This window comes from Dunckerocampus dactyliophorus, chromosome 19 (assembly GCF_027744805.1).
Source record: "Dunckerocampus dactyliophorus isolate RoL2022-P2 chromosome 19, RoL_Ddac_1.1, whole genome shotgun sequence".
Classification (NCBI taxonomy): domain Eukaryota; kingdom Metazoa; phylum Chordata; class Actinopteri; order Syngnathiformes; family Syngnathidae; genus Dunckerocampus; species Dunckerocampus dactyliophorus.
In genome coordinates, this window is record NC_072837.1 from 6,169,229 (window position 1) to 6,182,751 (window position 13,523).

The window sequence follows — 13,523 nt, forward strand, 5'->3', positions numbered from 1 at the left end:
CTGATGGGTGGGGTGTCAGATATGGTCAAAAGTATTTGGACTATTGGCCATTACAGGCAGTGACAACAGAATATGGAGCTAGATAGAGTTCCCCTCCACCCCTTTGCAGCTATAACAGGTTCCACTCTCCTAGGCCAGGGCTTCTGCAATATTTTGGAGAGCGAGTTTGTGAGGTCAGACGTCTCTGATGTTGGATGTGGCTCACGGTCTCTGTTGTAGCCCTTGCCGAAGGTGTGCTTGAGGTCAGGGAGGTAAGGTGCACACCAAACTTGCTTGCATTAGGCCACAGTCAAAACTCTTACCCAAAGTTGGAGGCATATAATTATCCAAAATGTCTGAAAAGAACAATCAAGGATTACGAACATTTGTGCTTGACTATGAGGTGTGTATTTTGTCCAGAGGTGCTACCAGTTGTTACAGGAATTGACAATGTATAGCACAGTAATACAATGCGATAATGAACTCAAAACTGTCACTACCTCAGTAATCCAAGTCATGCTGGTAGAGCACACTAGCATGAACACGGTCTCACCCCCGCTGTTTGTGTCACGTCAGAGGAAGTTGGCAGTGATGAGAGCTTGAGAAAGAGAATGAAAGAGGAAAAATGTTACACATCCACAGGGGGGAGACGGGCTCAGAGTTGTGACAATATGCATATGTCAACCACGCTTCTCTATATAAACTCAGATGTCATTGTCAATCTACTTTGCGCTCTTCATGGATGTGCTTGGACAATTATTTTCATATAAAGACATCCGTGTCCAATTAATAGTGATGTGTAGTCACTTGTTTTATTTGCTACATCTTTGTGTCATCCTTGTGTTGCTGAGGGAAGCAAAACTAAAAAAAGATATTATTGCCTTCTTGTCTCAGAGGGAATGCCTCTTTTTTAATGTCCAATTTAAAAACCTCAACCTTGCATACTGAATAGCAATCCAATACCCCCCAAGCAGGCAGCTGATGTCTCTCATAGAAAGTCCACTACGTAGGAATTTACATAATCACTGACTGGGGTATAGAATCTGTTATGATTTTAACAGTTTTTAAATTATGTATTTACAGCCTTTGAACATGCTCTTCATTTCAGCTTTTACTTTGGCAAGCATGTGATGTTATATTTTTAGGAAAGCATATGTAAGCAAGAGCTGTTTTTGGGGGTGCACAGTCTGTTTTCATGTTGACACGTAAACATCTGCAGAGTAAATGTGGCTGCAGTGGAGTTTGCAAGTGCAAGTAAAGCCGAGTAAAAGTGAAATTTACTGTAAGTTTCATCATAATTTGAGGCAAAAAAAAAGGACTTTCAGGTGTCCGAGTTGATGATGTGGGACCTCTGGAATCCAAGGTTAGTTTTGAGCACTCAGAAATACGCAGTGCGCTTGAACACCTCATCAGTGCAGGGTACTCGAAATGAGGCAAAAATTAAGTTGTTCATGCTATGAACAAATAAACCACCCACACATACATAATCAATAGGATTCCCTGGCCAGAATCTGTCTATAGCGAACTATCTATTCTTCACAGAGACTGAGTCACCAACACGTGGATGCTTTTTTTCTGTTTGTTTGGCCATATGATAATGGAGATATTGTACAAAAACAGACATATTTTTTGCAGTATTTTTTGTCGAAATCCGAACCGAGGTTCCACTGGATTAGACTAATGAAAAGGATATTTAGTTTGGGCAATATTTATACAGTGCTGTGCAATTTTTTGATATGTTTTCTATTAAAAAACTGTTTATTTCTTAGCAGTTCTTGGTTCATAAGGATGACAAAAAAATGGGGAATGCCTTTATGATTCTTAAGGAGGGGACCGTTCCTTTTAGGTGTCATAGTGACACAAAGTCCCTTATTAAAAAAAAACAAAAAAAAACCTGTATTGGCACTTTTATTGAGACCCTTGACAAAATAGAATAAATTCTTTGTTGGTCCATGTGTCACCCCGCTACAAATTTTGGCCAAAATCGGTTTTGTTTCTGCAATCAGCAGTGTGTGCTCTCATTCGAATGAGGCAGCAGAAGGCAACGCCCTGCTAATTAACTGATCAAAATAATATGTCTTGACTTGGTAGGGGGTTGGTTTGTGTTTTGCATATGCATTGACTTGACTTTTGACCATGTCAAGTAGTAGCAGGAGTTGTATTTACAGCGATGGCTTAAATGTAAAGTATATTTCACACCTATAGGGGGCGCCAAAGGGCATATAAAGAATTATTTATTGCTGACACTTGACAAGATTATGTCAAGTACAGTAGCTGAGCAGGCATGTACTGTATCAGCAAAGCAGTTTTGAACATTGTCTATGGCAGATTGATGTTGGTTGATAACGGAAGAATGTAACAGTTCATGTTTCACCATCACATAGCAATGGCTGTTATGCTAATACCAAAGCAGTGAGTAGTAATATGGGTTAGAAAGGGTTTGAAGAGTGCGCATCGTCTCAAGTATCAAGTTTCAAGGTTAAAGGACCAGGCATTTTTTTTTAAAAGCACTTGAAGATGTGTGTCTGATTATACTATATAATATTTGTTGTGTAGGAGTTGGAAAGAGAGGTGCATTTCTCCCAACATGATCTGAATTAAGAAGTAGGATTTCCTCTGAATCAAATCACTGGGCTTTCATAGCCACAGAACGTTGTTTTCAGTCATCGTTACTGCTGCCATGCCTATCAATTACACAACTTGTGGGTGGTGTGAATTTCATTATGTGTGTACGTGTGCTTTTTGGGGAGGCTAAATAGCTAAATCACAGGTCTCTTTTATGCAGATTGTGCAGTATTGCTGCAACAGTGATGCCACCATCCTGCTGCTTATTAATTAAACAAGGCAGGTGCAATACTGCCTCTGTGTGTGGCGTCCCCAGCATCTCTAATAAATGTATGACAGCAGTGCCAACCCACACCTGTGTCCTATATAGAAACCAGTTCTGGATTGTTATTGCCTTTTCAACTTGCTTTTTGGTTTAATGTTCTCCTACGCAGCTCTGTGTCTTGTAGAGAAACACTAGTGCAATGTTCCCGGCGGGAAACGTGGCTATGAACTTATTGATCAAAATGTTTTTGACCTTTGCTGCACAGTGAGCTCTGTGGGATTGCTTTTAAATGAATGCCTATCATTTCAGTGTCAGAGATGTATTATGAAACATATGCATTGCTCTAAAGGTCCCAGAATGCCTAAAGCCCTGTTAGATCTGCAGTACAGTACATGCCTGATGGGTAATGTACATCATAGCCGTTTCTTTTTTCTATTTAGAATGAACCGAACAGTAAAAGTAGTCTGGTGATAAATACAGTGGTGCTCTTACAATTTTGTAGGTGCAACTGCACTTGTTTGAATTTTGAAATGATTTATATATCATAAAGGAATTATGGAAAGTTCTTAACAGGAGTAAAATGAGTAAAAAGTACTGAGTACAGGAGTAAAATGAGTAAAAAATGCTTTAAGGCATTGACATTGTATGATCTTTGTGGTGTTTGCATATCGAGGTTCCAATGCAGTTTTATTTTAGGAATAATGCTTGGAATATTGCAAACAACTCTCTGACATTTAGTTTTCCAGAGAGATGTCAGACTTCCTTGAAACACCCTTTTAGACATTTGTTGTGTGCATCCATCTGGAACAGCTGCTGCTGTCGAGACATGACATTTTGCAGCTTGATTGGGGTGGAAATAATGCCCTTGCAGAGAGGTTTTGTCTGGTTCAGATATATTCCAAAAATAAAAGCTTTCAAACCATTTTCATGATACACTGGCTAAGGACAGTAGTGTCAAAGTCTGTGATTTTCAAAAACTGATGCAGGCCTCCACTGGGAGGATGCCTGACGACCTCAGGTGCAGCAGCTTGAGAAAAATAAAAGAAACCCAACTTTTTTCAATTAAATCCAACTTCTTAACTTACACTAAAAGGCCAAATGAATTGATTGGTTAATGTGGTGAACTCCAGAAATTAAATTTTTCAGAGAGGGGAGGCCCCAGCTGTATTGTGCTGTCTAAGGGGACGCTCACTGCACCGCATTTTGAAAACTCCTGGTGTAGGTCACGACCCTCCTAATATTAGTGGAGCAGTATGTGGGCACCTGTGTTAGCAGTCTGTCAATGCAATGTATGTACAATAATATTATTTCTTCCTGACTTTTTTTGCCCCAGGGCACCCTTATAATTATGAAGTATAACTTCAACTTGAGATCACCACACTAAGCATGTAATGTATTTGTCATAACTATGCATTTGTCTTTCTCAAGATGACAGCACGCACACACAACTTCACACTATGCAAGCTAGTTTCCTCCCTGACACATCAGACGCATTTCATACATCAGAACGGTTTCATTTCCATACAACCTCCGCTCTGGCTCCTCATGCTCATGTGCGTCTGCGAAATGGTTGCCCATAAAGCTATATGCATGCAAACGAAGCCAGGAAACTTCCAATTTGTTACAGGAACTGCGATGCATATTGATACTGCAGGGCAAAACCTGCTTGACTGGTGAATCTTCTTTCATTTTTTTTTAATATGGAGCTTAGATGCGTGTGATGCATTATTGATTTTCAGCTGTGAGGCGGTGATAACAATCGTGCTGTTCCTTGTGAATGAATTTATTAAATCAGATGAACACACAGGAATATATTTGCCCTTTTAGCAGAAATACTGTACTATGTGATACTGGCACCACTTTTTGACCAAAGTGTTGGCTTGGGACAGGCACTGGAAAGCTCATGGCTGGTTGTTGGGGCACTGACTGATAATAGAACCCACACCATCTGCTCACAGAAGTAGCAGCATACACCGCTACGCTACCGACTTTTCGGCTTTTTCCCTGTCTGACTTGCTGTGGTGACACCTATCGCATGAATGGTTTTGGCTTTGTTTTTAAGCCAGATAACGACTATCAGTATTTAATATAAAATTTGTTTTCAGGTTTCAGGTACCTCTACTAGGAATAACCATGATAATTTGGCATATTGCATGGAATTGATTGTTGATGAATCTCGTCAAGCTGGGTGCACTTCTTAGCTGCAACCAGCAGAGGCGCTGTTGATTTTTGTAGCAGCTCGTTTGCATCCATGCGGACCTCTTTCTAGCAAGATGAGTTGCTTCACACACAAAATGCATAGAAACAGGAGTTCAAAACATACAGAGAGAGAGATTCTCACACAAAAAAATCGGGTTTGATTTCTGAGACAAGGTTGCCTTTTCAGCCAACCTTGACCAAAGGCTGCCTGTTGATCCCTACTGAGCATGTGCAAAGCACTCGAGTCAAAATAGTCGTGCTGAGGGATTGAACAAAATTACCTTTTCTCAAGTTCACATTGGTGGCAGCGGCGGGTGACTTGTGGGGGTTTATGTGACACGTGCAGCGCGTCGGAGCTTCTCAGGTATCGGGCCGGTCGGTGGACGCATGTGGCTGTACATGCTCATAAACACACAAACACACACCTGTTACTGTCTGTTATGGCACACGGCGGCTGTCTGCATCAGTGACAAGAAGCTGGTAGAGACTGACGGGCGGGGGGAAAGCATGAAAGAGAAAAAATAAGAATATGCGACACATCCAGTTGTGGCATCAAAGAAGGCACAAATCAAAGTGTTGGTTTCAACTGAGTGCTACAGCGGTCTTGGGGATTGGTGGGGCAGAGAGAACAGGTTGGTTGATGACGGGGGTCAAGTTCCTGGCCTACACTTGGCAGCTTGATAGAGGGGTCACCCGACTCTTACTTACCTCCAGGGCCCTAAACTTAGTCCTGATGCTGTTCTTTAGTGGTGTAGCAGATGGTCACGCTGCTGCTGCCTCGGATTCACCACATTCTATGGATGAGATCAAGTTTGGGCCATGGAGAGGGAGAGCACGTGTCGTGTATAATGGACAATACAACTATTTATTTTTACCAAGATCGTGCCAAATAAAACTGAACTGTATTGTAATGAGAGATTTTTGTTAGGGGTGTCAAATTGGTACAGTAATTGAGTTGATCTAATTTTAAATCTCTAACATTAAAGCTTCTGTATGCAAGTTGTTTTGTATTTTTATTAAAAATAAAAAAAAAAGTCAGTCACGCCCTAAAGTGGACTCTGATTGGCTGTCATTGTGTTTGGCACGTTTAGCATCGGTTGATAGGCTCCTATTGTAGTTGGGAGGGCAAGGTGAGGACCAGGGAGATGACATGAAAATGGAGGAGCAGGTGACATTTGTCGTTCCAATGAATGGGAAATTTACATTTCAAAAACGCCTAGACGGCACCATTGAAGCTAGGGTAATATGTCTTCTTTGTAAGAAGTTTGCCAACAACCGAAGCAGCTCAAGTTTACCCTACCACATCAACGCAAAGCATCCAGTCGTGAGTCCGGCCACAGCTAATGTTAGCAGCAAAGACGTAAGCAATTTAGCGAGCCATAGCAAAGCTCTTTGACAAACTAAAGTTTGACAGGCTGATGAATGTCCTTGTCAAGTGGATAGCGATACTGCAGGCCGATAAACATAGTGAAAGACGAGGGGCTAACAAAGGTGTTGCAAACCACGTCCAGTGACTCATCATGCAAGCCACCGTGCAGGATTACACTGACCACCAAAATCAGCCTAGCTGTACGATAGCTGAAAGAAAAACAAACTAGGTTTTGGTGGAAGATTTGGCCAGTTGTGTTGCTATAACTTGAGATCACTTGGCAACCACAGCTGTCTGAGGATGACTTACAATGAAATTAACAAGCAACAAGGTGCTGCCGACCTTTGCTTTATGGGGGAAAACACAATTAGATCATCAGCATCAGACACAAGATTTATAGCCTTGCTGCCAAACTTACATCTGTTGTAAAGTTCAGGCAGTTGGCCATGCAACAAACATTTGGAAAAGAGAGACAGTAGGCATTCTTGTTGTACCCCATTGGACACAATGGAGAAGAGAAAGAGGCAGTGTGCTAACATGCATGTTTCTCGAATGTGGGAGGAAGCCTGAGTACCTGCAGAAACAAGGACGCTCAAGGAGAACATACAAAACCCAACACAGAGATATCCAACAGAGATTCAAACCCAGATCTTCCAGATCTCCTGACTGTGTGGCCAACATGCTAACCACTAGGCCACAGTGTGGCCTAGTGTTTCCTGAAAATTGAAATTTGTCCAATCCCAGCAGTAATGTGCAAACTGCAAACACAGTGCCATTCCCAGCCAGAAGATATCTGTTCAAAAACAAAAATCATGACTTATTAATCGTGAAAATTCCAGGATATAAACAATTTTGGTGTAAAATTGATATTCGCCTTGTCCCTAAAAGATGGGTTCATTTTTATATAAAAAGCAACTTCACAGTGCCTGTTTAACAAATTTTATGAAGGAAGAATTCAAGCCTGTACATTTTTTAATGCACCTCCCACATGTCAACAAGAAAGACTAAGAATCTAATTTGTGGCAGACCACCAACGCATGGAGGAACATCTTCAATAACCACCAATGGAAAAACTGAACTTTCTACAATAATTATAAAGACAAGAAAAAAATCCTCCTAATATTTACTTTAAAAATGAATTTAAAAATGGCAAATCGTCTAAATCATTATCGGCTTTCAGGGATGAGATGGAATCATTTCTCATGCACAAAAAAAGAATACAGTAATTCAGCAAAATCTGCCACTATCAGCCATCCTGTTATTTTTAGACGTTTCAAATATTGCCAACATCTGATTTCCCACCTTCTGATGGGAGCTGTGCAGCCTGTATTTAAATCTATTGAATTATTACTTGTGTGAAAGAAGTGGGAGCCAAAACCATGGCAACCATCTGCTTAGATTACACACACACACACACACGCACACAAATCAATACATGTGAGTTTGTTGGCAAATAGAGGCCCTCTCCACCCTGATAGATACAGATGTTATTTATGCGTGGTTTTTCTCATAGCGATGAAAGACGTGTTTGCGTAACAGGTTTACAACTACTACTAATCAATTTTTTTTAATATTAACTTATGCACTGCATGCTTTGTTGAAATATTTATAACATGCTGTTGTTTGAAGATGTTTTGATTTGATTTTGCTACATCCTGGGGACTATTTCAAGCGTGCCAAGTACAGATTTTTTTGTGTGCGCGCAGAACACAGGTCACAGTTTAGTTTGAAATGTGTGTTTTTAAAACCGTGCTTGAAATCTCAACATGGTCCAAAAATGTATGTTTTCTTTTTTTGTGTGGAATGAATGGGTGGGGCCTGTGATTCACCAGTTTCTCCACTAAGTAGAGCAACTACGCTCAGATTGTGCTTTACTTTACAGTACAGTACAGTGCCACAGACAGTATGTCCTGTAGGATACATTGTGAGTGCCAATAAGCATTGTGTGTCTGTAAAGGAACATTTTGATACGGTTCTTGTATTGTATCATATCATGATGTACAGCATTGGTCATGCCCCCCCACCCCCTTAGGGGACAAACAACTCCCCCAATTTGAATTACTATTGAGAACCATTAATATTCATTTATCTGTACAAACCACTGTATGAGTTGCTGGTACCCGAATAATTCAAGCATCAATAAAGACCACTAATAGACTTGCCAACCTTGAAGACATTTTATGAATATACTGTAGTCACCCCTGCCCTGGCACCTCACCACACTGGGGCCCGTCTCACTATTTGACAAGCACTGATGTATAATATTACTGTCTTGTCTTGACCAAACGTAAGATGGTATTTCTTTTCCTGGGGAGAAAAAAAAGTCTAAAAAAGACAAGGTGTCTTATATGTGGGGTCTGTGTACAGATTTACACATTTAAATCAACGTATAGCGCAAAGCGTCTTCTTTCCAAGCAAGTCAGAGCTTTTTCTCCTCTCACTCACACATACCAGCAATGACCAGGAGAGTTGCAGCCCGCAACAACAACAACAAAAAAAAGTTGTGGTGCTAATTTTATGCTAATTAAGACCAATGAAGCAGAGTCTTCAAATGATTGCAATAAAAAAAAAAAATCTGATTTTTTAGCTATCTACCACTTCTTATTTCATGGATATTGAAAACAGGATAAACATTTTTTGAGGGTGACAAAATCGGGTATTGAAAAAGGGGTTGTCTTATATTTCGGCTCATCAGTCTATTTATTGTTGTGAGTCTTTAACGCATTTGTCTTCTTGCAGGATGATGAAGTGGTTCTACAGAGCGTAGCCACCATACAGAAGGAGCATCGCAAGTTCTGCCTAGCCGCTGAGGGACTTGGGAACCGCCTGTGTTATTTGGAACCTACCTCCGAAGCTAAGGTGAGGACCGCGGTAGTATTTTTGAATCAGTATGTAAGGAAGTAACTTAAAGTAACTTATGACATGCGTTGCAACGCGCTTTATAACAAGTTAAATGTTGTTTTGGCACTCCTAATTTCCTGGGTATGTTGGCAGATTATTACGTTTATGTAGTTTTGTACATATTAAGTCTTAAAATAAGCTAATCTAACATTGAAAGTTCCATGTAAAAAAAAAAAAAAAATCTTGTTAATCAAAAAATAAAATATACCTTGATTTACCTTAATATTTAATCTTGCTTGGATTTCAGTTTCTGAAGTGCATAAGGAGATTTATGACATACTTACAAGTAATTAGTTAAACACACCTCCTGCTGGGGAGTTTAGAGTTAAAACACATGCCCACCACGGCAGCGGGTCAGGTTCGGTACTGTGATATGGCGCCTTGGGTTTGGCTGAGACACAAGTGACAGTGTTTTATGAGGTCGGTCATGGATCATATGCTTGTTGGTCAACTTGCCTGGGAAGCCACCCAAGCCACAACCAAAACAAATGCTAACTGCAGATCAAGTCATTCATTATGCCCTTATTTAAGGACTTTTTCTTTCACTTACGGTGGTGAAAACTTACTTTAGCCCTCAATGAAAGACGGGGGAAGCAGAATAATTTGTTCTCTACAAGCCACTTAATGTTCTATGAATCAAAGCAAATCCCATTTTCAGGGACATCGGAGAGGAGGGCAGGTTTGCTGGCAGTCGGGAGCTCCTAAATTTAGTTTGGGGACATGAGGGCACATTTTAGTTCACCTACCTGGTACTGTTGTCGAGGCAGAGGGCAACACCTGCAGAGCACAAACTACCTGTCCTTGCACTTGTACAGGATGACAATGCTTTAGGCCTCCTTGAGTATCAGATGTGGATGAGCTGGGCTGCCTCCACCTGCTGACAGGAAGATGTACAAACAGTTACTCTTTTGATACGTAAACCATTCATGATAGCAATCTACAGTAAGGTCCAGTATTATTTGGACTATGATTTGAATCTCTTCACCCCTTTTATTTCATTGGCTTTTATTCCTGCTAAGCATGAACAAATGAGCTTTGTAAAAGGCTGCTGTGCGCACTCTGGGAGTGTTCACTGAGTGGCTGCCAAACCAGCGTGGACCAAATATGATAATTGGAAAATCAGGCTGTGAATAATTCATAAGCTATGTAAGGTCTGTAGCAGGTTGCGAGTTATCTCTGTTTGAAGGACCTTGGACAGTACAGGTGCATCTGTGTCATGTCGCTACACTCTCAACAGCAGAGCTAAGTTCTGCAGGGAGAACGTATATGAAAGATGTGGCTATACATGCCCCCTTGAGCATGATTTAGTGCATTTTTACAGACTATATGCCGTAATTCGATGTAAGCTGCTAGGAAAGGACAGACAGGCAATCTTCCGTCATAACAACTTTTTACCTAATCATGCTAACCGATAAGCCAACCAGTGAACAAAGAGTCATCCCTCGCCACTTTGCGCTGTGACTTTTGCGGCTGCAATTTGTCGCGGTTTTGCCAAATATCTTCATAAAAAAAAATTATATTGCGGTTTTTGGCTTTATCGCGGGTGACCATGGCCTGTTATTAGTAAAAAATATGCATATTTAAGCAAATGTTACGTGTTTTGGGCCTACATTTTCAAGCATGAAAATGGCAAAATGAACTAAAATACAAACATAAGGCATTCAGAAGACATACTGTACTCGCGCGTTCAAAGACATCCGTGTTGCCAGGTCCACTTATCACAAGTGATTTTGGCCTTTTTTTTTATTTATTTTTTTTTTTTTTGCAAAGTCACTTGCAAATTCCCAAGTGTCCTGTTGTTTTGGTCTTCTTTCTCTCGCAAGACCTTGCAACACTGACGTGTATCTATTGTAATCAGCATAATCATCATCATTGAACAAGTTGCATTATTGTCACATGTTAGTTGTAATGTGTGTGTGTGTGTGTGTAATTCTAATGTAGAAGTACTGAAGTATTATTACTATATAAGCGTATCAAATGCAACAAACTGTAGGCTAGGTGTGTGTGTGAGTCTATATTGCGTCTTGAAGGTTATTATTATATGGGTGTTATTGCTAGGGTTGTACTTCTCTTTGTGATAGACGAATTGATACACATCTACATACACGGGCTGCGATGCGATTTAAAAACAACGATTTGATACAGTATATGGACGATACGATTCAATTCCATACGATTCTGCGGTTAACATTTTCTGATGTAGACATAAATCTACAAGCGGCCGTAATGAGTTTTCTCCGTAGGGTGGCTGGGCTCTCCCTTAGAGTTAGGGTGAGAAGCACTGTCATCCGCGAGACACTCGGAGTAGAACCGCTACTCCTCCGCATTGAGAGGAGCCAGATGAGGTGGCTCGGGCATCTGGTCAGGATGCCTCCCGGACGCCTCCCTCCCTGTTCAGGGCAAGTCCGACCGGTAGAAGTCCTCAGGGAAGACCCAGGATACGTTGGAGAGACTGTCTCCCAACTGGCCTGGGAACGCTTTGGGATCCGCTGCGAGGAGCTGGACAAAGTGGCCGGGGAGAGGAAAATCTGGGCCTCCCTGCTTAGGCTGCTGCCCCTGCGACCCGATCTCTCATAAGCGGTAGAAGATGGATGGATGGATGGATGGACATAAATCTAACATTACAGATAAAGAAGCCAATTCTACAAAAGGGACATTCTTACAGTATTTTCAAATGCGTAAAAGACCACCTCATATCCCCAAGCAATGCTGTAAGGCACTGGAAAATAGAAAGTAAAAAGACAAACAACAGAATCAGGCTTTTTGTTTTATCATATGTCGAGAGTCATCTTATATTCGGATCAATATGGTACTATATCAAATCCTCAGTCTAAACGTTTACTTGCTGGAAATAATTGATAGCTTTATCATAAATATTTGATTAAATCTGCAAGAAAAGTCTACATCCAAAATGTACAGTATATGTGGCCAATCTATTGCAGTGAGAATATTAATCACATCTCGCATTGTTTATTGGTGCACTGAACAGTGCTCTTCATAATCCTCAGCACCTTGCTGGCTACACATCAGTATGCCAGTCATTTTATTTATGAGGGCTATTCCTTGCTCAACAATTCCATTAATTACAGCTGGGCCCTTGGTCTTGTATCGCTTAATTTAGCAAATGATTTGGCCACTGGTGCATGTTTCTTTTCACTCCGTTCAATTAACTATGATGGATTAAGGATGGAAAAAAATTCTAGCAGAATTGTTGCTCCAGATTTTTGTTTTTTAATCAAATTTTAATGTTTAAATTCCGACCTTCTTTGGAAGTGTTTTCCTGTTCATAGCTCCCCCCCCCTCCCTTTTTCTCCTTTTCACCATCATCTCTTTCCCACTCCCCTTTTTTCTTTATCTTGCAGTATGTTCCTCCAGACTTGTGCATTTGTAACTTTGTGTTGGAGCAGTCACTGTCAGTGCGAGCTCTGCAGGAGATGCTGGCTAACACTGGCCAAAGCAGCGAGGGGGTGAGTACTTGTCCTTGACTCATGCACATAACTACATAAAAAAACAACAAAAAAACATCTACAAAGGTTGAAATGGACTTCTTTTGTGGACGTTTTATCTAAAAAGCTTCTTAAGGCGGCAGTGATCTTTTGGTTCAAAGATATAACACTCTTCGACCAAAACATGTCAGTTGGATGAGTCTGAGTGTACACGGAAGAAAATAAAAAACACGCCAAGCCTGACTGTTTTATATCTTTTCTAAAATACTTCTTGCCACAGGAGCATTCATTGCATTGGAGATGCACAAACACATTTTTTTTTCCAGGGCACCCAATCTAGGCCAGCTGAGATGCTGGGATGATCTTAAAACACATCATTAAAAGTTGAGAATGTTTTCAAGTCTACAAACTTTTCCAAAGTTGAAACCAAAATGTCAAATCCAGATACGGCACAGCTTTGCAGCGTTCCATGAAAAGCACAACTGACGCATATCTGTGTATTTGTGTGTGATTACTTGCCTATGTTAATGTGCATTGTTTTTGACAGCTGAGTACCTTCCCGAAATAAATCCACGTGATACTGGTCATACCAGATACTGACTGGTTTTCGGACCTCCCTCAATACAGTTAAAGTGCACATTTTGGAGTGGCCTTTTATTGTGGCCAACCGAAGGCACACCTGTGCTATAATCATGCTGCTAATTTTTAATTGCTGTGTACATTTTTGTTGAGCGTAGTCAGGACAAAAAAAACCGTGCCTCTGCTGGTTGCAGCCAAGCAGTGCACACAATCTGATGCA

General features: G+C 40.8%; 2 protein-coding genes across 11 annotated transcripts in view; one reads left to right on the forward strand and one right to left on the reverse strand.

The window, feature by feature from the left end:
• Positions 1 to 10,151, reverse strand: part of fmn1 (formin 1) — a 43,219-nt gene extending 33,068 nt beyond the window's left edge. Inside the window, exons 1-4 of one of the 8 annotated variants that reach the window (XM_054761643.1) lie at positions 10,025 to 10,092; positions 9,845 to 9,907; positions 5,290 to 5,802; positions 480 to 577 (exon numbers count right to left, since the gene is read on the reverse strand). The gene's annotated coding sequence lies outside the window, so the exon portion shown is untranslated. Of the gene's footprint in view, positions 1 to 479; positions 578 to 5,289 lie in introns of all 8 variants that reach the window. The other 7 variants (XM_054761645.1, XM_054761640.1, XM_054761642.1 and 4 more) reach the window with 7 other exon arrangements.
• The window catches only part of ryr3 (ryanodine receptor 3), a 91,439-nt gene that overhangs the window by 2,967 nt on the left and 74,949 nt on the right, over positions 1 to 13,523 (forward strand). For all 3 annotated transcript variants that reach the window (XM_054761638.1, XM_054761636.1, XM_054761637.1), the window contains exons 2-3: positions 9,117 to 9,236; positions 12,641 to 12,745. In XM_054761638.1, coding sequence (XP_054617613.1) covers positions 9,117 to 9,236; positions 12,641 to 12,745 — 225 coding nt within the window. The remainder of the gene's footprint in view (positions 1 to 9,116; positions 9,237 to 12,640; positions 12,746 to 13,523) is intronic.